The following is a 25,462-nucleotide window of genomic DNA, read 5'->3' on the forward strand; positions in this document are numbered from 1 at the left end:
TTTCCGCCATATCATACATCGGCCATCTAATCCAAATATAATGTAATTGCTTTCTTCAGAAAATATGACGTGACTTCAAAAGTCTTTTATCTTCAAGCGATATTCTTTGCCGACATCAAGCCGTTTTTGTCGATTTATTAGGCTCACCCACCGGCCATCATACTCATATATTTTACAAGTATTTTCGATTGTATTGGTAAATATCTTAGGACCCCTTCTCCTCAATTCAATTGACAACTTGGGTGCACTCGTTTTTGGGGTTTTCTTGATTTTCTGCACAATAAAACGATCATAAAGATCAGTAAACGCCCGCAGACGATCACTCCGTTATTTTTGTTGCAAGGTTTTTATTGCGCTATTGCGACCGATTTAACGGACGTACCCACCCACAATTCTCGCAACTTCGTGAGCAAACTTGCACTAATTATGTAGCTGTAAGTGAAAATTTTCACTCTTCTTATTGTTCCTATGTTTTCTGTTATCGCAAATGGTAAAATGAGTAAAGTGTCTCCTAGTACGACACTATTGCATCATGTTCATATATGACCATGAGTGAAGACATCATTTAGAATCGTAATATTTTTAGCTGCATTGAGTTGTAGACCTTGAAATGTGTTAGTAGAGCTTATTTGACTCTCCAGCTAAATTTCACTCATCCTACTCCAAGTTCTAACCTTTTTCAATTCCCTTTTTTTTTCTTTTTTATGTGTTTTTTAATCTTTAAATATATTTTTTTTCCTTTTTATTTCCGTGGCTTTCTGATACCTTAGTAAGAAGATAAAATTTAAGTCTCTTAATTGTTGTGTATACTTGGATGAGACAGTGTCCCATAAGCAACATAAGCTCAACATCACTTAGGCGACGATATTATTGAATGAAAATTTCCCTCCCAAGTTGTTTTACGCACCTTCGCTGTTGTTTGCAAAGGTTTGCCATGGCAAACAATGGATGAGCTGATCGCATTGAGATGTCTCAATGCGACTTATCAATGTTAATGTGAGGTAGGTAAACAAGCTTAATTAGACTCTCGTGCGCCCAATTTTATATGCGCGTAGCAATCTCAATGCTCAATCTCATTCTTTTTTGTACGCGTGAAAGATGTCTAAATGACTATTCGCTTGAATAAAAAAAAATCATGTGGAAGACAGCCGAAATTGATTTTGCAACATAATTAGGCCGATACAAATATTAAATTTATTTTATGTCGCCCCCCTTCAACATTCCAAAAATATTCAGGGAGCGAAAAAAAAATTTTTGTGAAGGATTTTTTTTTTAATTTTGTACATTGTACATAACTGTTTTTATCTTGGTACGAAATATATCATTTATAGACCATAAGTTTGTTACCAAGGCTATTTTAATTGAAAATTCGAAAATATTCTATATCCTATCAGGTCACGAATATTGAGGGGACTTTTGCTTACAGATTCCGTCCTCACTTGCAATATATGGCCATTTCCATCCACGTTTTCAGCATCTATTGTTATCGGTGTTTGATGGCTTTTATGTTGCTCGGCACACAATATCCAGCTGTAAGGCCGTCAGAATTATGAATTTTAGACATCATCTGCGTTATATCTGCCTATACACAACATGTTTCACAATAGAGTAGTACATTCGAATTTTGGTGCGTGGATCAATCCGGTTGGGTCTCCGAATATTTCAAAAATCGCGAAGGTAGCCCCAGCCTCTCTGACTCGTGCTTCCATGTCGATCTTAATTTCGCCGTCTGATGATATCAGACTGCCAGGATATTGAAATCCTCCGAACGTCCGGCTACTGCAAAGTTTGAGGGGCTGTTCCCGTTGACACTCAGCCACCTCGTCATGCTGACGTTGATGGTGAGACCCGCCGCAAAGAAGCATACGGTTAGCTCGTTGTACTAATATAGCGTTTCGTGATCATTAGCCAATTCAAATCAGAGTCGTCTAGTTGTTACACGAAAATAAACTGCCAAAGCAGCTCAAGGTATGGTACACAGTCAATCGCACCCACCAAGATCTTATCGATTACGCTCAGAAGTAACAGGGAAGATGAAATCCTTGCCTCACATCAGCGACTATCCGAATGGGGCTAGACAAAGCTCCGATCTGAAAATCTGAAAATCCCTTGCACCCCTGGGTGCCACACAGATTTTCGTGACTCAGACAACAGAAATCCCTTCCGTAGTCAATGAATTACAAATAAAGGGACACTTCCAACTTGTTGCCGTGCTCCAGAATGATGCGGAGTGGGGAAAAATATTGCGTAATAGTTGCTACAACATTCGCACATACAGCATAGGGTCAGCCCTGAACACCTCCGCCGACAGCCGACTGATATTGGGGGCCCCTTTTAGATTTCATGCTTCGGATGGCTGCTTCGTGAAGAACACTGACTGAGACTTGGAGAAAGTATTCGAAGTGCTCGAACCAACATTTCAGCTGTCCAAGTCAGTGAGGTATTCTCCGGTTGCTGCAACCATCCTTTCTGTCCTGTCCTGCCTGCAGCAGCGCCCGCCTCCTACTTACAGAGACACATACTTTTGACGGGACTCGTACTCCTCTGATTTTCTCTGTTGCTCAATATTTGCTTCTCTTAGATCCTCAATCTTCCGTCGGGTTACATCTCTATAATCCGTTCTTTTCGCTGAGTGCACAGCACACCCAAGTTGTTGTCGCCGGTTGCGATAAAAGCATTCTTCGTCGCCCACTTCTCTTCTACGCTACCACCTTCCAGAATATCTACTACCCGTTTCCGTCTTGTTCGACGTAAAAACATATGACAAAGAACATTTCAAAATAACTGACAAACGTCTTGGATTTTCTTTAAGCATTATTCTGAAACAGCAATAACAGCAAATAAATGAATTGCAAGGAGTTTAATTTTCAGAAATCCGTTCCAAATATTTCCTCCAGCAATTCTCCCACAGATTTCTACTGGAGGAATTTCCGGAGAAACTTCTGTGAGAACAACCGGAAAAATTCTTCGGAAAAAACTCTTATTGGAAATCACAGAGAAGGTTCTATGGAAACTCCAGGAAATACTTCTGAAAAAAATCCTAAGAACCTACGGACACTACCGGATACTTCTCGAAACGTTTCTTGAACCCGGGGCACTATGGGGAGAAGGGTGGCCATTAACCGAAAAATTTACTATCTCAAATTTATCTAATTTATATATCATATGAAAGTATATACCCTAGATAAGAGAATCGGAGAATATAGAAGCGCTATGTTTATTCAGTCAAAAGATATGGGCTGGCGAAGTGAAAAAAGGTGATAAAAATCAAAAATCGTTCTTTACTTTGATTTGTATCTTCATTTCATTTATTCAGACTAAGGCCGAAGTGGCCTGTGCGGTATATAAGAGTCTTCTCCATTCGGCTCGGTCCATGGCTACACGTCGCCAATCACGCAGTCTACGGAGGGTCCGCAAGTCATCTTCCACCTAATCGATCCACCTTGCCCGCTGCGCACCTCGCCTTCTTGTGCCCGTCGGATCGTTGTCGAGAACCATTTTACCGGGTTACTGTCCGACAATCTGGCTACGTGCTCGACCCACCGCAGTCGTCCGATTTTAGATTAGTGTGAACGATAGATGGTTTTCTCAATATCTGTTGCAACTTGTGGTTCATTCGCCGTCTCCACGTACCTTTCGCCATCTGAACACCACCATAGATGGTACGCAACACTTTCTTTTCGAAAACTCCTAGTGCGTGTTGGTCCTCCACGAGCATCGTCCAGGTCTCGTGTCTTTAGAGGACTACCGGTCTAATGAGCGTTTTGTAGATTGTCAGTTTGGTACGGCGGCGAACTCTATGTAGTATGTACGAAGTATGTACGATTTCCAGCCACTATGCGTCTCCGAATTTCTCTGCTGGTATCATTTTCGGCAGTTACCAGTGAGCTCAAGTACACGAATTCTTCTACCACCTCGATTTCGTCACCGCCGATGCGAACTCGCGGTGGGTGGCTCACATTGTCTTCTCTTGAACCTCTTCCTATCATGTACTTCGTCTTCGACGTGTTGATGACTGTTCCGATCCGCTTGGCTTCCCTCTTCAGCATTTCTGCAGTACTTGGCGAATGGCGAACACCTGGTCCATGGTGGAGCGTTCGCCCATAAAACCCGCCTGGTACTGCCCCACGAACTCCCGTGCAATTGGTGCTAGTCGACGAAATAAAATTTGGGAGAGTACCTTGTAGGCGGCGTTCAGCAATATGATTGCGCGGTAGTTGCTACAATCCAGCTTATCGCCCTTTTTGTAGATGGTACACACGACACCTTCCATCCACTCCTGCGGCAAAACTTCCTCCTCCCAAATCCGGAGCCGGTAGAATTATGTCCTGCGCGCGTTCCCCCAGGTCCATCACCATACCGCCATCTTCGTCTGCCACATCGCCATTCAGGTGCTCTTCATAGTGCTGCCGCCACCTTTGGATTACCTCACGCTCGTTCGTAAGAAGGTTCCCGTTTATGTCCTTACACATATCAGGCTGTGGCACGTGGCCCTTACGTGAATGATTCAACTTCTCATAGAACTTTCGTGTGTTATTAGCGCGGTACAGTTGCTCCGTCTCTTCACGGTCTCGATCTTCCTGCTGACGCTTTTTCCTCCGGAAAATCGAGTTTTGTCTGTTCCGCGCCTGTTTATATCGTGCCTCGTTCGCCGTCGTGCGGTGTTGCAGCAATCTCGCCCAGGCTGCATTATTCTCTTCTACTAACTGTTTACATTCGCCGTCATACCAGTCGTTTCTCTGATCCGGGGCCACCGTGCCAAGTGCAGCGGTTGCGGTGCTTCTTCTTCTTCTTCTTATTGGCATTACGTCCCCACACTGGGACAGAGCCGCCTCGCAGCTTAGTGTTCATTAAGCACTTCCACAGTTATTAACTGCGTATATCATGAGGCTAACACGATGATACTTTTATGCCCAGGGAAGTCGAGACAATTTCCAATCCGAAAATTCCCTAGACCGGCACCGGGAATCGAACCCAGCCACCCTCAGCATGGTCTTGCTTTGTAGCCGTGCGTCTTACCACACGGCTAAGGAGGGTTGCGGTGCTACCAATGGCGGATCGAATATCTCTCCAGCCATCTTCAAGAAACGCTGCGCCTAGCTGCTCTTCCGTTGGAGTGCTACTTCCAGCTGCTTTGCGTGTTCTTGAGCTAGTCTACCGTCTTGTAGCCGCCCAATGTTAAGCCGCGGCGTCCGACTTCGACGCGTGTTGTACACCGTCGAGAGTTTGGGCGAAGGCATACTGCAACGAGGTAGTGGTCGGATTCAATATTCGCACTGCGGTAAGTGCAGACGTTCGTGATGTCGGAGAAGAAATTACCGTCGATTAGAACGTGATCGATTTGGTTTTCCGTTTTTGGTTAGGTGATCTCCATGTGGCCTTGAGGATATTTTGGCGGGGAAAGAAGGTGCTTCGGCTGCCACCCAATCACGCGTTGGCGCATCTTACCCAGCACTATGAAGCCGGTTCCCAGCTTGTTGGTGGTGCCACAGCTTTGGTAGAAGGTAGCCGCTCGATGCCCGCTTTTCCACACATTCTGTGCTGTCCAGCAAATCCCCTGCAGCGATACGACGTCGAAGTTGCAGGGATGTAATTCATCGTAGATCATCCTGTCGCAACCTGCGAAACCTAGCGACTTGCAGTTCCATGTTCCAAGCTTCCAATCGTGATCCTTTATTCGTCGCCTAGGTCTTTGCCGATTATATCGAGTCGCATTATCTCTTATATTGTTCGTAATTATTGGTTTTCCAGGCGGCTTATTGGGCCTGCGCAAACCTCCTGTCTCGTCGGAGGGCCGTCGTGTCAGGGCTGTTTAGCGTCCCACCTAACACCAGGACTTGGGCTTGTGCGCTTTGAGCGGCACACGGTTGCTTCCGGTCGCTACTTGCGGATACATGCAGCTTTCTATAGGAATTTAACAGGGCCCACTGTCAAACCCCACCACATCCTAGGCAAGCCCTTGGACATAGTCCCTGTTGCCCGCGATTATTTATGCAAATTATATAAGTGAGAGATATAGACATATCATTATACCAAATCAAACATCTCCTTCTTCTTCTTCTTATTGGCATTACATCCCCACACTGGGACAGAGCCGCCTCGCAGCTTAGTATTCATTAAGCACTTCCACAGTTATTAACTGGGGGCAGCAGGGACTTTGTCCAAGGGCTTGACGACCCCTCCCCATGGCCACTGCGAGTTAGACCGGGACCATCGTCCCTAACCCCCAATCCCAAGGCGTCAAGCGACCCGTGCCGAGGGGATGCATGGCCAGGGGGGTGAAATAATAAGCTAGGCCTTTAACGGAGCCTGTGGGGTACCTGGGCACCCTCTACAGTAATTGTCCCTTACCGCGTCATGCTGGGCTCTGGCGTGGTGGACCTCTTTTCCCGAGCAACTCGTGGGACCAAAATGGAAAACCAAGTCAATTCTTCAATTAGTGGTAGTAGTGTAGGCGACAACCCCTTCGCAAGAGGTGGGTTGTTCAGGTCTCCGCCTAGGAGGCCAGAGGCAATAGTCGGCAGCTCAGTGCGCAGCGCCAGCGTGGGTCACTCAACCTTCCTCTCGGCTATAAAAACGCCGGTAGGGGTTATTGACGGCCCATGGCTTGTGGAGGCGATGAACCGCAAACGCGATGGGCTTTCGGCCTTCGAGGTGGCGACGGAACAGCTGGACGCCATCATCGACTTTGCGTCATCGAAGCATAATATCAGCAAGGACCTCAAGAGGAGCTTGCAGAAACTTCGAAAGTCGATGCTGGACGCCAAGCTGGAGAGGGCGGTCGGGACGGCCAAGTGTAAACCCGTAAAATCGGTGGAGACGAGGTCTACCCAGACTGAGCCCCAAGGATTCGCGGACTCGGGCAATGTCGAATCGACCGAAGGCGTGCCAGCGAAGACGGTGGTGCCAAAGTCTACCCAGACTGAGGCTCAAGTATTTGCGGGAACATCGGGGGTGACTGCTCCAACGGAGCAGACACAAAAACGGGGAGACAGTCTCCAGGGGATGAGCTCCCTGGGGGCCGCTCCAAAACGCGGAGGGTTACTACCCCGAACAAGGGTAGTGGGGCTGGGAAGCTGAACCCCGGTCAGGTACCTCCAAAACCGGGGGAGGAAGGACCTGGAAAGGTCCGTCCACTCAGGAAAGACGGGGATAAGGGGTTATGGCAGGCTGAAAGTTCTCAGCCGCACCAGACCAGGGAAATAGAGGGGGGTGACGCCTCCTGGACCCTGGTCAAGAACAAGAGGAAACCGAAGACGTCAAGGGCCGAAAAGAATGCCCAGGCGAATGAGGGTAGCAAGAAGTCTAGGGTAGGCGCCAATCGCTCCAGGGGCGATGCCCTAGTCATCACGACGGACGAGGCTAAGTACTCGGATGTTTTGAAGGCGATGAGGAGTGACGTCAAGCTCGGTGAACTCGGCGCCGACGTACGTCGAATAAGACGTACCCGGATGGGCGAGATGATACTCGAGCTGAAGCGGGCGTCTCGCAAAAGGGCGCCGCCTACAAGAAGTTGGCGGAGGAGGTCCTAGGCGAGACGGTCAAGGTGAGGGCACTCACGACGGAGGTGAATCTAAGGGTTAAAGTCAAGGTGGGATGGTCGGTATGCCCTGTGGGCATATACGAGCAACCCGAAGTTTGCTTCAAGTGCCTGGAACCGGGGCACAAGCAATGGGACTGCAAAGGCCCTGACAGAAGCAAGCTCTGCCGATGCTGCGGATTGGAAGGACATAAGGCACAATGCTGCACGAACCCTCCCAATTGTTTGATTTGTTCCAGCAAAGCTGTGAACAGCACGCACCCCCTGGGAGGTTCGAAGTGCCCGGCGTTTAAGCGTGCTGCAAAATCACAGTGCAGATAACGCAGCTGGCCTGATCGGCCTCGCCTGAGTGTTTGGTGTGCGCAGGTTTAGAGGAAACGGCGGAACACGTGTTGTTCGTGTGCTTACGTTTTCGCGCAATGCGTGACCACATGCTTGCCACATGTGGTCTGGACACTACCCCGGACAACCTAGTTCGGAGGATGTGTAAAGATGAAGTTGGCTGGAACGCCGTTTTATCTGCTATCGCCCAAATCGTCTCGGAGCTACACAGAAGGTGGCGCGTGGACTCAAGGATGGCTAGTTCAGGCGCAAATAAGAGGTGGTCCAAGGGATCGGAGTCGGCTTCATGGGTCATACCGGTGGTCATGCTCTGTGGTCGAACTCGATCCTTTTATCGAACAAGTGGCCGCGCGAAGAACAACATGGTATCGTCGCTTTCGCGGCGTCGGTCAACCGGGCGGGTTCCGAGCCCGTATATCATGAGGCTAACACGATGATACTTTTATGCCCAGGGAAGTCGAGACAATTTCCAATCCGAAAATTGCCTAGACCGGCACCGGGAATCGAACCGCACTGCTAAGGAGGGCCCAAATCAAACATGTCCATTCCTACTTTCACTTTGTGGTTATGTCTCATACATTACACGTTGTGTTGCTTGTTTTTTTCTCCTGAACATCTAGTTTCGTCTATTCCGCACCTGTTTGTATCGTGCTTAGCTCGCTCTCCTTTGGTGCTGCAACAATCTCGCCTATTATGTGAATCAAAATCATAGAAACCTATAGAAACTACTGGTATGACGAATCGTTTGTCTGATGCGGGACTATCGTGCTTAGCGTAGTAGAGCCTGGCGTTCAGCTTCGACTCGTATGATCCATCTATGAGAACATTGAGTGCAGGTATTCTGGTATTTAATAAACGAATTCTAAATATATACGCACTGCGGTAGAGTGCGGTTGTTCTTAATTTCTGAAAAGAATCTACTGTCGATTAGAACGTGGTCGATTCAGTTTTTCGTTTCTTGGTCAAGAGATTTCCTTAGGGACCTTAGGGATAATCTTGCAGAATAAAATATTATTTCATTCCTCGAGACACTGCAAAGATCGTTGGCCGTTTCCATTGGCTATGGTGTATAGACTATTCGGCCTGCAAGTCCCGCTAGTCTACAGACTATTGCTTTATGCATTCCTTCTCTTCCTATCTGAGAGTTCATGTCGCCGATGGCGAATTTCTGGTCACGCAGTTGGTATTCATAGCATGTTTGATCCGGCTATGCATTACACGCTTCTTGCTCGTCGTCAGATCTTCCTTCGTGTGGGCAGTGCACGTTAATGATGTTGAAGAAACATCCTTGGTTTGCTCATCCTTGCGTTAACTGGCTACCACCCAGTCACGCGTTGATGTGTTACTTTTTTTAAATGATTTCCTTAGCATTGGTCCAAGTTTTTAAAACATGTTTGTACTATTCCCACAATAACTAATCTTTGCCTAAATTCTGAATTAAAATTTAATTGCAAAAAATGCGTTTGAATTGTAAAGTTTTCTACAAACCTTAGGATTATCTCAGACAGACAGATGTTATAAAGTTTTAGAAGTATATACACTCAGAAAGCTGTTTGAATCAAAACAAACAGTCTAATCCCACTGTTTTCATAACGTTTTATCTTTGTACAACAAATCTACTTGAATGCATTTTGATGTTTCTTTTTCACTTTTCTCCTAATTATAGCAATACCAGAACACTATCCGATCCAATAACGCGCTTGTCCGCCGAAGAACGCTTTGTTACCGCCGAAGACACAACAAGCAATAGCGTATCGCTCAAAAAGCAAGACAGTCTCGAGACCTCCATCGCTTCTGCCATCCCGAATGACCTGAGTCATGGAGCGCATGCCAGTTCGCGGAAATCCTACGACTCCAAATCGCTGCCAATACGAAACGATGGAAGTCTGGACTACGATGCCTTATACGAAGACGAATCGGACAACGATCTGTCGATGGAATCGCACGGTTCCGTGGTCACACATCTGCTCTCGCAGGTGAAGATCGGCATGGATCTGACGAAGGTGGTACTGCCAACATTTATCCTCGAGCGGCGGTCGCTGCTGGAAATGTACGCGGATTATTTTGCTCATCCCGACCTTTTCCTGCGGATAGCCGACCTCGATGATTCTCGCGAAAGAATGATTCAGGTTGTCCGTTGGTACCTCAGCGCTTACCACGCTGGCCGGAAGAGTTCCGTTGCCAAAAAACCGTACAACCCGATCCTCGGCGAAATTTTCCAGTGTCACTGGGACACGCCTGAAATGCGTAAGTGTCTATATAAATATAAGTAATCCCCATTCACCACCAGTGATAGATAATATCATGTGGAGCCTGGGTGGTCAACTAAGTTGTATATGATGATGGAACGTTTTATAAACGGCTTTATATTTTCAATTTTCCCCTATACAGCAACCGGTGATGACAGTTCTAACATAGAAGTTAAAGACGGTCCAGTGCCGTGGTGCCGGAAAGACCAATTAACATTCATAGCCGAGCAGGTTTCGCACCATCCTCCAAGTTTGTATCGATTACAGTTTCAAAACTGTTGATCTGAGCCACTAATCAACTCTCATGCACTTTCACACTATCAGTTTCAGCGTTTTATGCTGAACACTACAACAGAAAAATTAGCTTTTCGGCACACGTGTGGACGAAATCGAAATTCCTTGGACTATCGATTGGGGTGCACAACATAGGTCAAGGGACCGTGACGCTATGTGACCTGAATGAGGAGTACATCGTAACCTTTCCAAACGGTTATGGCAGGTTAGTGCGTTTTTTAATAAATAATGCAGCACGAATATTATAGCACGTCTGTGTATCTTGAGTGAATCATTCTGACTACTGTTGTCTATCTATGGATTCTAGGTCTATTTTGACGGTGCCATGGATAGAGCTCGGCGGTACGGTAACCATCACGTGTCCACAGACGGGTTATCATGCCGATATCGATTTCCTAACGAAGCCTTTCTACGGAGGGAAACGGAACCGGATTCAGGGTGAGGTAGGTGTCATATTTGAAATGATATGATTTAATTGAATCTAGGCGCATGCAATACGTGGCTATACACAGCAAGAACTAGATTGCAAGCTGTGTTGCAATTGCTATCCATAATGATGCAAGTTCCTTGAGGATGATGACGAGGCTCACTATTTAGCCAGAACGCTTTTTGACAAAAACATTGATTTCTTGCTTTCAATTTATTATGTTGCCCATTTTCTTTTTGCCTTTCTCGTATACCTGCTAAGTATACGTAAAGGCTGTGAGATCATTCCAAAACCAAGCTTTTGATAGAAGGCTCGGAGACCCAGTGTTATATAACAATTGACGAATTGAAGTGATGTCTGTACTGCCCATGATTCCATAGTTGACGTAACAGCATTCGCATGTATTTCAAATGATCAAAGAACACACATCGAAAATTTAAAACATTTCAACCCGTAAACACTTAAATGAGGTGTGGAACATTCAACGTATCGATGTTGCAGCGGTTGAATTACCCTAGTAAACGAGTAATAACCCAAATTCGAAGAAATTTTGAATGGTTGATACGCCAACTATGAAATCATGGTCAGTGTATTAGTGTATGTGTACAAAAATGTGACACACTTTTTTGTTTTTAAGCCTTAGGGGCGATTCAAAAATAGCATCCAATACTTTTGGAGATTTCTAGACTTCCTCCTCCCTCTGTCATTTTTTTGTATACCTAGTAAATGCACTGTTACAAAATCTTAGACCCCTAAAACCTGTATCCGATTCGTATTTTTCAACATATCAATTTTGTCTTCACAAAAGTGCTCTTAACACCGAGTCCACATAATGATAGTGGGCATGGCTTCCTCACTCATACAGTCAAAGATTGCAATAGGCTCACTATTTTTTTATTTATCTACTTACCTGCAATAAACAATTCAACATAAAGATGGAAATAGTTCAGTCAACACATGAATGCTTGGGCATTTTAAGTAATACTGTGGATTCCCAATAATTTCAACGGTACCTCATTCATGTTAAAAGTCAAGACAGGAACACCGTCTTACCTACAGACTGAACACACTTAACACATAGTATGAGACAACGGACAGGACACAGTGGATCACGAAAAGTTTCCCTCCTTACCGGGGCGGGAATCGATCTCACACTTCCCAGCACATACGTCTAAATGATGGACGTCGCTAACCGCAAGGCCACAAAGCCCGAAGTTCTTTTTAAAATTTGAACTGCTGATTACTCTATAATTTTTAAAAACTTATTTGTTTATTTAAATCTTCAACGCGAAGTTGCACATATATTTTTTAGCTATACTGGATTTTGTATTCTTAACTCACCACTTCACCACTTTACTAATATTAAAATCAAACACGTGACTTACTTCATTAAGAGCGCGGAAGCACATGCTCCACATGCTTTGTACTAGGGCTCATTGTATCTATAGTTTGTACTAGGGCTTCCATTCTCGGGAAGGATTTTCCGGAAAAATGAAATTTCCCGGGCTGCCGTAAACTGGCAAAGTGACGTATACGCCATTTTCCAAAAATGGTGTTAACGAGTAGTATTCACCGAACTCTTTCAGAAAAATGGAGAACATGTATGTTGTAAAATGGCGGGATTCTCGATTCCCTGGATATGAGCAAGTTTCCCGAATTTCCCGGGAAAAGTTATTTACAGTTTTTTTTTAATTTGATACAAATATTAGTCTTTTCATAACTAAGTTGAAATCATTGGCTACAACTAATGGTTTAAGACCAGTTAATCTGGGGCCCTCCTTAGCCGTGCGGTAAGACGCGCGGCTACAAAGCAAGACCATGCTGAGGGTGGCTGGGTTCGATTCCCGGTGCCGGTCTAGGCAATTTTCGGATTGGAAATTGTCTCGACTTCCCTGGGCATAAAAGTATCATCGTGTTAGCCTCATGATATACGAATGCAAAAATGGTAACTTGGCTTAGAAACCTCGCAGTTAATAGCTGTGGAAGTGCTTAATGAACACTAAGCTGCGAGGCGGCTCTGTTCCTGTGTCGGGGATGTAATGCCAATAAGAATTTCTTTTTCTTGAATCTGGCTGCAAGGTAATATAACAGTCTAGTATACTGCTCTATGCTCCATCTAGGAGGACAAAAACAACTACAAAAGCAAACTCCGTCTACCTTTGCTATAACAAGAACCCTTATCCTCAGGAGATGACACTATCTCCTAGATGGGGTACCTGACGCAAGTTCAGATGGTCACTATTCCAGACTTATCCGCAACCCAACTGCTATGTTTGATGCGATTTGATGTAACAGTAAGATTTTTTTTGTTATTTTCACCGTCAAAAAGACCAAAAAGATATCAAATTAAGTAATCATATTCGGCGGTTTCACAACATTAAAATAAGTTATCGGTTTGCTCTCAAGCTTTGCTCGGTTTGCCCACCGGATGGGTGTGTGTTGTCTGTGACAGGACCACATATCAAACACCTGGTAGGTGTGAGCCTTGTGACCTTCAGCTCCACACCTCCAGCAAAGCCGACCCCGATCAGGACCTATGCAGTCATATGACTTATGTCCGTAATAGAAGCACTTGAAGCAAGCCTGAGGTTGTTGGTTTACGCTCACCGAGCATACCGACCAACCCACCTTCAGCTTGGCCTTATCTTGGCGTCAGCAATAATGGGGCAACCTGCGTTCCAGCATAACCTTCCCGTAATAGGCCTCGGCATTGGATTACCTCCACTGGGCATAGGGCTCTCACCTGAACTGCATCACCCAGCACCTCTAGTGCCATTTTTTTTTATACGCGGAACTCTTTCGAGCAGCATCCCGCTTCAGGACGAGGATCATCTCGCCCTTCTCGGTTCCCGACGTCGATTGCCGATCACAAGGATCTCAGGCCCAGTGGGCGTCCGAATACCCATTCAGTTGTTGATCCGGATCTCCACCAACTACTAAGAAATAACTGCTAGTATGCTTCAGATAGCTCAGGACTCGTTTTGCGGCAGTCCAATCACGTTGCGTCGGTCCACAAAACTTTCTACCAAGGATCGCAGCAGCGTTAGATATGTCGGGACGAGCGACCACGGCCAGATACAGAAGACCACCTATTCATTCATTTATTTAGTCTACATCTAAACAGATAACACTGAATCAACAATTTGACGCCACAATACACTGTTCGAGGTCGCATCTCTCCATCCTCGAATACGCCCCACGCTCGCCAAGTCGATTTGCACCTGGTCTGCCCATCTCGCTCGCTGCGCTCCACGCCGTCTCGTACCTGCCGGATCTGAAGCGAACACCATCTTTGCAGGATTGCTGTCCGGCATTTTTGCAATATGTCCTGCCCATCGTACCCTTCCGGCTTTAGCTACCTTCTGAATACAGGGTTCGCCGTAGAGCTGGGCGAGCTCGTGGTTCATTCTTCGCCGCCACACACCGTCTTCTTGCACACCGCCAAATATGGTCCTAAGCACCCGTCTCTCGAATACTCCGAGAGCTTGCCAGTCCTCCTGGAGCATTGTCCATGTTTCATGTCCGTAGAGGACAACCGGTCTTATTTCTTGTACATGACACATTTGGTGCGGTGGCGAATCTTTTTTGACCGCAGTTTCTTCTGGAGCCCGTAGTAGGCCCGACTTCCACAGATGATGCGCCTTCGTATTTCACGACTAACATTGTTATCAACCGTTAGCAAGGATCCGAGGTAGACGAATTCCTCGACCACCTCGACCCTTCTATCGTAACACTGCTTCCCAGGCGGGCCCTGTCGCGCTCGGTTCCGTCCACAAGCATGTACTTTGTCTTTGACGCATTCACCACCAGTTCAACTTTTGCTGCTTCACGTTTCAGGCGGGTGTACAATTCTGCCACCTTTGCAAATGTTCGGCCGACAATATCCATGTCATCCGCGAAACAAATAATTTGACTGCATCTGTTGAAAATCGTTCTCCGGTTGTTACACCCAGCTCTCCGCATGACACCTTCTAGCGCAATGTTGAACAATAGGCACGAAAGTCCATCACCTTGTCTTAGTCCCCGGCGCGATTCGAACGAACTGGAGTGTTCGCCCGAAATTTTTACAGAGTTTTGCACACCATCCACCGTTGCTTTGGAAGCTGTTCTCGTCCATTATTTTCCATAGTTCTACGCGGCCTAGGTATACTTGAAATCAATAAACAGATGGTGCGTTGGGACCTGATATTCACGGCATTTTTAAAGGATTTGCCGTACAGTAAAGATCTGGTCCATTGTCGAGCGGCCGTCAACGAAGCCGGCTTGATAACTTCCCACGAACTCATTCACTAATGGTGACAGACGACGGTAGATGATCTGGGATATCACTTTGTAGGCGGCATTAAGGATGGTGATTGCTCGAAAGTTCTCACACTCCAGCTTGTTGCCTTTCTCGTAGATGGGGCATATAACCCCTTCCTTCCACTCCTCCGGTAGCTGTTCAGTTTCCCAGATTCTGACTATCAGTTTGTGCAGGCAAGTGGCTACCTTTTCTTCTTCCTGATGAGCTCAGCTCCAATACCATCCTTACCAGCTGCTTTATTGGTCTTTAGGTCTAGAAGACCACCTACTACACTCCGAAACTGTGTAGCATCCTCCAGAACTTCACTGTCCTCCATGTCTTTCAGATAGTCCAAGTCCATAGGCAATTTTGCTCCTTTGGCTTCACTCATTCCATGGCTGTTGACAAGCTTTTCAATGTACTGGTGCAGACGAATCTTGAAAACACCTTGATCCCGTTGTATTTATAATCCTAGATAATAACATACAGGTCCTAAATATGCCAGATCAAACTCCATTTTCAAATTGTTAAATATGTCCTGGATGACCTTACCGGAGGCTGACACAAGCAACATATCATCTATATAAACTATTAGATAAGCCACAATCGCACGTTAAGGCAGGGATCAGATACAGATGCATTAAATCCATGTTTGGAAAGAACTTCATTTAGCCGCCTATACCAGCACCTCGCCGATTGTCGTAGACCATAGATGCTTCGTTTCAATTTACAGACCCATTGCTCCTTGTTTTTCTTCTCAAATCCCGGAGGTTGTTTCATAAAAACCCCCTCATCGAGTGAGCCATGGAGATAAGCAGCTTCACGTGAAAATGGTGGACACAGAAACTCCTGTTTATCACAATAGCCAAAAATGCACGCAAGGTCACTTGACTAGTCACACGTACACGTCGTTAAAATCGATTCCCTCTCGTTGAGTATAGCCTTGAGCTACGACCCGGGCTTTGCGTTTCACCAATTCACCTTTCTCATTACTCTTCACTCTAAAGACCCATTTGGGGCTAACCACTTTCTGTCTTTCCGGAGCGCACAAAAATTCCCAGGTTCCATTCCGCTTGTGGGCGCTGAGTTCTTCAACCATAGCACTATGCCACTGCGCATTGTAACAGCCCCACGTTACTATTATTTTATACAAACATAAAAATACACAATCAACATGAAACAAATAACAAATTAAAATAATGCACGTTCTCTCTTGGTGCCCTAAGAGAGACGGCTTGGTTGTGCCCACTACGAGAAATGACGAGGTTTCATATGAGATTTTGGTCTATCACCCTTCATGGCCTCTCTATAGCCTCTAGGCTCTTCGAAAGCACAGGACGCCTTCTCAACGATACTATCCAGTACGTAGTCACCGAGTTCCAGTGGAATCACACCACGAGTAGAACGAGTGGATCGTCGTGCGACTTCTTGATCTTCACCTTCGGGCTCTGCATATTCGTATTGATCATCACAACCAGAACCGTTACTCAATGGATCACATGTTCTGAAGTTTCGTCCTTTGGATAATCGACGCTTCAGGGTTCCCTGTCCCGCTTCAGTACCTTCTCCACCTGAGATTGGAGTTTCCACAAAGGACGAATCGTTGTCCAACTCTAAGAATCGAGCATCTCTGCTGACTATAACCGAGTCCGTATCATGATCTAAGAACCGGTACCCTTTGTGCCAAATGAGTACCCAACGAAGACCAATTTACGTATTTATTTTGGTACGCTTTACTGCATGAACGTGCACATATGCCTCCCAGCCGAACACTCGCAAATGTGACAGGTCAACCTGCCGCCCCCACCCACCACAGCTCATATGGTTACCTATCGACCTAGACAGTAAACGGTTTTGTAGATATGTAGCCGTGAGCACGACCTCTCCCCAGTAGCGTTTCTCCAAACCGGCGTCGATTAGCATACAACTGGATATCTCGGTGATCACTCAATACTTCCGTTCAGCCACGCAATTTTTCTGGGAAGAATAATGAGTCGTGAAATGCGGCTTAATTTCTTTCTCACGGCGGAATGGCGCTTTTGCCGACTTCCCCTCCAAACAAATTTCGCAAATGATTTTCATCCCACAGTCGCTTACTTTGATTCCGTTGACCAAACCTGCCTTCAGCATTAACTCGGTGGCCTTCCAGCCACGGTGGCCAAGGCATCTGTGCCACTGGTGTTGGCAGTTCTCTCGGTGCTGGTTATCTGATGCTTTCGTAGCTGCTCCAGTGACCCGTAGGTAATACAAACCGCCACTGCGAACGCCTACTGTCACTGCCACAGGACGCATCGACGATCTTCTTCGACAATTTTCTTTCCCGAAACACACGTTTATGTTCTTTTGCGCAAGCTTACCTACGGACACGAGGCTAGCTGCAAGACCCGACACGAATTTCACGTCCATCCATCATCGTAACCGAAAAGCACTCCGCACCTTCACCGGATATTAGCGTTTTCTGTCCGTCGGCCATTGTAATCCAACCGCCCGCGAACTCATTGAGTTCCAAGAAAAACGCTCTGTTACTCGTCATATGGGCACTTGCCCCACAGTCGATAAGCCACGAATGCGATTGACCATCGACCACCAACGCAACGTGTTTCAATTCACTGCGGGCCGTTTTAGCTTTTTCGGCCTCTTCTCTTCTTTGTTTCGGGCCACTCTCCTCGTGCTTCACTGATTCTTTACATTTCAATTTCCTGCAGTTTCGCCGGAGATGACCAAACGGTTAGAAAAAAGTACCTAATATTAGGTACTTTTCACTCAAATCGGGAATTCAGTGTGGGAACCCAAAATTAGGTAATTTTTTCTTGAAATTAAGTAAAATTCACTTAATATTAAGTAAAATATACTTAATTTTAAATAGAAACTAACCAAAAGTTAGGTAAATTTCACTTAACTTTTGTAAACATGGGATTACTCAACGTTGGGTTCCCACACTTTAATGCCCTTGTTGAGTGGTTTTGCTCTTCATTTTATGACAACAAATGGAAGAGGGAGAGAGATGCTAGAGAAAAAATTACCTAAAATTAGGTACTCTTTTCTAACCATGCAGGCATCTTGCAGAAATGACACTTCCGCGTTTCTTTCTTCACTTCAAAGCGCATTGCCCGCTCCGATTTCAAACCCCTTGCGCCCGTATCGCGTTCCAAACACCGATTATATTCATCAGCCAGTTTTGCTTTCACTAACTCGAGCGTAATGTCATCGTCTGGCCTACTGTCAAGAGCGAACATCAAGCTGTCAAACGAAATCGGGAGGCTCCGCAGCAACCGCACAATTGTTGCCCTCGCTTTTCGATCGTTCATTTCCCACTCTTCATCACGATCGTCTTCATCCGGCAAATCCTCGGATACAACGTTCCACAAATTCACAACACAGCATTTCGAGGCGAATCTTCCATGTTTGAGAATTTGTTCCGCAGACATGTCGACACTATCAAATTAACGACCCCACGGTACAAATAAATGGGGCCCTCCTTAGCCGTGCGGTAAGACGCGCGGCTACAAAGCAAGACCATGCTGAGGGTGGCTGGGTTCGATTCCCGGTGCCGGTCTAGACAATTTTCGGATTGGAAGTTGTCTCGACTTCCCTAGGCATAAAAGTATCATCATGCTAGCCTCATGATATACGAATGCAAAAATGGTAACCTGGCTTAGAAACCTCGCAGTTAATAACTGTGGAAGTGTTTAATGAACACTAAGCTGCGAGGCGGCTCTGTCCCAGTGTGGGGATGTAATGCCAATAAGAAGAATAAGACGGTACAAATAAAAAGTTTTGTTTACTCGAAGAAACACTCTTATGGAACGTACACACGGTCAAGCAGTTTGACTAACATTTACTCCACCTTTCGTTTATTCCAACATCCATCATGTTTTACCAACAACGTCACGAACAATCAATTCATTCGACCAACAATATCACACACGAACGACCGAAGCGCCAACTTGAGCACCAAACATCATAAAATATATGGGGGTTTGTGCAACTTCACTACAAATGCTCAAACTTGTTCGGCGAACCTTGACTCCACCCCGACAGCGACAACCCAAACCAAAATCACACCGTTTTAATTTTTTCCAACCGAGCCGCCAACTGTCAAATGGTTGTTCAAACAACTTCACACACGTTCAAACAAAGCAGCAACCGAAGCGTTTTCTTGTGGGCGGAGTCAATGTTCGTCAAATTGCTTGACTGGTGTGTACGGTGCATTATGTTCGTCACTTCCGGTAACGGCGCGACACATTATTCGTCTCGTTCTATCCTCGAACGTAAATGGCTCGGAACACTGACGAAAAAGAAACAAACTAAAATGTTTCTTTTTCTTCGAGCGACAGGTGCTCGGCAGCACAATTCTTCTTGTTCTACTCCTGGAGAAGGAATCACTAGCACTACTCTGATTTGTCTTCTTCGCCCACGCGTGGGGCGAAATACCACGGTCCACGGAACTTTCCGTTCGAAATAAAATGCACTCGCAAACCGATTCACTTCCGCAGCAGCTACTGGGCCTATAACCTGACGGATTGTGCAGGTTGAAGTGAACAGTGGAATCACGCGTATCTGGGATAGATTCGGTAACGCGAAATAAAGGCACTAGCGAAACACTTAGCGTTAGATAAAAATGAACTTTATTCATGAAAAATAGAAAAGTACAGTTTTGTACTCACACGCGTCTCGACAGCCTGACGTTCGTTTTCGGTTTGAATTTCTCTACACCCACTTCGTTGGTAGACTGACAGCTATGGAGAGTACACTGAGGCGAAGCTTGGCCCATTGCAACTCCACACTTTCCTCTACGGGCACTCCCTTCCTCCCGGCGAACTACGGAGGCACTGGTTTCCGTCGCTCCTTAGGGTCGGTAAGGTCCTTGCTGTACTTCCCGCCATTGTCCAGAAAGGACATGATTACGTCCGTTACGTCTGTAATCACCTCCATTTTCTGGCCTCCGCTCTCCTTGGTCAGAGTAGCTCCATCTATCTTGATCTCAATGACGGCTCCTCCGACCTGCCACGCTCTCCTCGAGGCAGCATCGAGGCAGTTATTTAGTTGTGTAACTAATAAACAAATAAAAAAATATGTAGCAAAATCCTTTATTACAGATTTATGGCGCTAATGAAAAGAAGTCTTTCCTCTCGATTACCGGTGAATGGAGCGGCCTAATGGAGTACAAATTCAACGACGGTAGCAAACCTTCCAAGCCCGAAACATTTGTCGACGTGAATAGTATACCAATTTTCAAAAAGAAGGTGCGTCCCGTAGCCGATCAAGCGACAAATGAGTCGCGAAACGTATGGAAAGAGGTCACTGCCGGATTGAAGTGAGTTCGTTCGAAAAGTTGCAGTAATGAAGCTTTTATCTCACTATTCTTTTGATTTCAGAATGAACGATATCGATAAAGCAACGAATGCGAAATTTCAGGTAGAACAAAAGCAGCGCGTTGAAGCACGTGAACGAAAGGAGAACAGCGGTGAATGGGAAAATAGGGTATTTATTGTGATAAGATGTTGCCTATTTGCCGAACAATTCTGAAAATTTTTGTCTTTCTAGTATTTCAAATCGGTTGGCGAATCGTGGATCTACAACAACCCGCTGCTGCATAGACTTACACTAGAGGGACGAGATAGCAAAAGATAGCAATCTAACGACGAAAGCTGTACTAGTTCTAGCAGAAGTAGGCAATAAAGGTAACATTAGCAGCGCTACAACAGTTGTTATAAGAATATGACGGGTTACGTGAATCAGTATAAATCTTTTTCCTATTTTCAATTCGAGGCATGATGATGACGGAACAACTTATTACGATAAAATTGTTGAAATGAGGGTGCACCGTCATCTAGCCAACACTCTAACTGATCTCCAAGATTTAATATTTATGGCACCCACATTCTCAAATTTCTTTTGATGACATTTTTCTAGATAGAATACGCTGTTGAAAGCTCCTTTTTTTTAACTATTTCGAAATTCAATCTCCGGAAACAGTAGCCTTGGTTAATTCCATGGTTTTCGTTGCGTCAATCATGCCATTTTATGTCGATTGTGTTGCATTTCGCTGTACAACACTTCGCTCACAATGGAGTAGATATATTGTTAAAGTGTCAATAATATTACAGGTTTTAACAACTTAATACAAATTTTTGAACAAATTCGTGAAAAACGTGGAAACATCCAAACTCAACTTATAGAATACTTGCAAGTGACTATTATGCGAAACATGTCCCTGGTCTTACTACTTTTTAGTTAATAATTCGTTTATCAGCGGAAAACTCAATTAAATTACGAGTGCACCGGTGATGTACGTAAAGTCTGAAATAAATATGAGGCAGAACTATGTTTATAAATTTATTTTGAATAAATTTCGATTAAACAGGATGAAAGAAGTTATCACATTGATTTTACATAATATTCTAATTAGCGATCTTGTAATCGCATCTGGATATACTTCATAAATAAAAAGATAAACGTATAGTTGATTGAATTTTGTGATGAAAAGTGTCCTGAAAAGAAATTTGAGTTTGCTCGAAACAGTAAACGAAACTCACAATCGCACCTTAGTTCAGTACTAGTGAAAAGTGTTTACAGCTATAAGCTGTTCTACTGTCCAGTAAAATATCTTAGAATACACCGTCTACGTATTCGCAAACTACAATCTTCAAAACCAGTTCCTTTTTGTTGTATAATGACTACTCGACGTTTGATTAGGGTGAACGAAATCCAAAAATACCGGACGATATTTTAAATGCAACCTCACAATTTATTTCAAAAATATCTGTAGATCTCTTAGGACATCCATTTGCAGTGATTCGTCAAAGCATTTATAGCCTCAACTTTCAAGACCATAACTCTTCCACTAGTTCTGTAATATAGACACATACACAACCAACGGTTTGTCCATATTTTTATTGATGACGAAGGTGATCATTGTGATATGCACAAAGTTTAAAAGGAAAACACTGTTTTGTAATACAGCAATATCGTTACATAGCTACTACACTTTGAATATACAAACTGAAAATTAAAAAGAAATGAACGCTTATAACTCACACAGTAACTCCTTTTTACCTAAAACAAAAACACCTGATTCCGTATCAATAAAAATGCGCTTAAATGAGCATTCTAACAAGCGAAAATGTTAACACGAAATTTGAGATAACGAAAAACAACTGGAGAGTCATTATTATCAGTATCTAATTGGTAAGCCTAAAATTGTGGAAAAACGCTATATTCACAAGATAAATGCACCTTTAATGTATTAACAAACGAAAGCAGATTTACACTAATAAAAAATATACAACAAAAATCACAAACCAGAAAGCAGTTCAAACACATTGCACCAAACGAAAAAGATAACCCTATGAGATAGGAATTCAACGACAACACATTTCCTTGTTGAACAGTTGCAAAATTGAGTATCGTAAGAGGATAACGTCGAGATACCTACACACATATAATATTGGACTAAACGGATTATTTCAAACTAATGATTAGAATACAGTACATATTATCGATAATGAAGAAAAACAGCAAAAAATCCTTAGCAATTTATTTTAGGGCATTACCCTACTCAAGAGAAAAACTAAATGAAACATGAAAAGAATGCAATAAAAGTTTCGAGTATCTAGATATAACGTTCTTTTTGGTAGATATTACAATCCACATGTATACCCGACTTTCATAATTGCGTCCTCGACCCGAGCGCCGTGTATGTATGCCGGCGTAATAAAGTACCCACTTGTCGTTTTTCGAACCAAATTGGTCATCTTTGAAGCTCTAGATTCCGGTATAAGAGACTACCTGGAAAATCTGATATTATCAGGGAGATATTGTCAACATGGAAAATTCAGGTAATTATCAGGGAATTCTTGGGACAATCAGGGAAATCAGCAAGTGAGATCTGTTGCAATCAGCAAGTGAGAACAGTTGTATTTACATAAATTATACCAATAATTTTGACATAATTTATGTAAGAATTAATAATGCATATGTCATAGGCTGGCAGTGAATCACAACAAGCTGTCAAACAACTCGCCTTACAATTGAAGAAGGAAAAAAATTGTTTCTTGTGGGAACACTGGCGAAGTCTATCCGGGGCACGTGACCTACCAAATTGATAAATTTTACCTAAATTTGAACATATAGGGGGGCTGGGGGTAATATGGACATCCTAAGGAATCGCGTCATTTTCACATGGAAAACGTTAGGGACCTAACCAAGGATGTTATCGATCATTTAGTGATTTGCGTTTGATCATTCATGTTTGAATGCCACTAGTAACGGAGTTATAGCTATAGTTTCAGAAACTTAGACTAAATGATTGCAAAATTCCAATCTAGCAACTAGCGCTATAACTTCGTTTTTAATTGAATTCTAAAAACGAATCATTAAGCAGAGTTGTTGAAAAACCTTCGCACTAGAAGTCCACCATACAACACATTTTGAAATTCAACTTCTGGAATGAGTTATTGACAAACTACTAAATGATCGAACGCAAATTACTAAATGATCGATAACATCCTTGGACCTAACACTTACGTGAATCTCAAATCGAAGCAATACGGTGGCTTGAAGGCAATTTAGTGGAAAACAATCAGATTTTGTGATTTCTGTGACAATGAAAATCAGAAGTAAAGAATACCGGTTCAAAAGTATGCAGGTAAAATGGACATAGTGTTTGGGTAAAAAGGACATGTTATGACATTGAGATTGAAACAATGAATTTCATTGATGAATTGAATGCATAGACCTTAATTGATGAATTGTATGCATAGGCTATGCAATGTGCCTCTTGAATCAAAAATGTTGGATAATTATTGATATATTGGTAACTTACAAAGATTTTACTAAAAAAGCATGTTACATCAATAAAAAATACTTAAAAATGCCATTGGTCTTAACAAAACTCGGGAATTTGAATTACCTAATGAGTGTTTGGCGTTTTCAGAGGCAAACAATACAAACTTTTTAAAATAAATTTTCGATGAAAAAAATGTATGTACTTCATATGGTCCATATTAACCGCACTAGAACGTGTCCATTTTACCCCACCATGATCCAATTTCTTAAAAGTTTTCGAAAAATCAAATTTTGAGATAAATCATCAGTTCAACCCGTACACAATCTTTGACTTGACTAATCGAGGATCATGCGGTTTAGATTTTGCCGATTTCTGTTTTAAAAGCTTGAATAATGCACATTGAAAATTACATCACCATGGCATTTCAGCCGTACTTTACATTAAATCATTAATAAAAGGAATAGTTCTCATTATATTAGAATGTAGTAAAACACGTCTTACTCATAATTTGAAACAAGCAATAAGATCAACTTGATAGAATGCCAAATTTGTAATGATTTAGTTCAAACGGGGCCCCTGTCCGTTTTACCCAAAAGATTTCCCTGAAAAAAAGGATTTTTCACCAATTTAATAAATTTGTGTATGAATTTTTGAAGAAACCCCGGCAAGAATTAACGAAGGAATTCATGGATGTGTTTAGAAATATCTTCGGAACTTCTAATTGGAATTACTTCTGGAATTTCTTTAGGAAATCTCTTCAGGTTCTCCTTGGAAAATATCATCAAAAATTCTTCTAGAATCTTTTTCCAACAATGCGACAGGAATTCTTTTTGGAATACACCCTGGATTTTTTTTTGAGAATTCCTCCTGAAAATTTATTTACAAATAATTTACCCGTAATGCTGGGTAGATACCTCTTCGTGGTGTGTTACGGGGTAAGTTCTACCATGGTCACATTGCCAGCTACAGGCACATCCTGACCCAATGAATGCGTTCCTAATGTCCAACTCCGCGGTACTTATTTCTACTCTCCCTAGTAACGGTACAGATAAGCGTGGACAGGAATAGTAATTCTAATGCTTTTGTCATTTTTGTCATAGATTGAAATTAAGGACTACACCCACCTTGATTTCTGATAGCAATCTGGACAGAGATTTCAAAGGAAACATGAATATCACTAGTTTCCAGTGCACGGAATATACCGCAGCAATGCCATGCTTTCGTGTTTTCATATATTCGTACCGTGGAGGCACCATATTTGACGCAGTTAAGAACATTTTAAAAAGAATCATTACTTCAAAAACAATTTCTAAATTGATTCGCCTAATATTCTGCATAACGAGCTTTCTACTATTATAGAATGTGTACAAATAATGAAACCTCGAAATATAAGTTTATTTCTTAGTTTTTTAATCTGTTTTTATATGGTACTCGAGGTGCCCAACTTGACGCACTAATTTTACCGTGTTCCTTATTTGACGCAAAGTTGTTCCTAATTTGACGCACTTTGTAACTATGTTAAAACTCAATCATTTTT

General features: G+C 43.6%; 1 protein-coding gene across 2 annotated transcripts in view; it reads left to right on the forward strand.

Moving 5' to 3' along the window:
- Positions 1-22,752, forward strand: part of LOC134211630 (oxysterol-binding protein-related protein 9) — a 232,243-nt gene extending 209,491 nt beyond the window's left edge. For both annotated transcript variants that reach the window (XM_062688695.1, XM_062688696.1), the window contains 7 exons: positions 9,549-10,129; positions 10,274-10,381; positions 10,456-10,630; positions 10,733-10,868; positions 20,234-20,451; positions 20,513-20,618; positions 20,682-22,752. In XM_062688695.1, the coding sequence (XP_062544679.1) occupies positions 9,549-10,129; positions 10,274-10,381; positions 10,456-10,630; positions 10,733-10,868; positions 20,234-20,451; positions 20,513-20,618; positions 20,682-20,768 (1,411 nt within the window). In that variant the 3' untranslated portion in view covers positions 20,769-22,752. The remainder of the gene's footprint in view (positions 1-9,548; positions 10,130-10,273; positions 10,382-10,455; positions 10,631-10,732; positions 10,869-20,233; positions 20,452-20,512; positions 20,619-20,681) is intronic.
- Positions 22,753-25,462: the final 2,710 nt, after the last annotated feature.

Source organism: Armigeres subalbatus, chromosome 2 (genome assembly GCF_024139115.2).
Source record: "Armigeres subalbatus isolate Guangzhou_Male chromosome 2, GZ_Asu_2, whole genome shotgun sequence".
In the NCBI taxonomy this organism is placed as follows: domain Eukaryota; kingdom Metazoa; phylum Arthropoda; class Insecta; order Diptera; family Culicidae; genus Armigeres; species Armigeres subalbatus.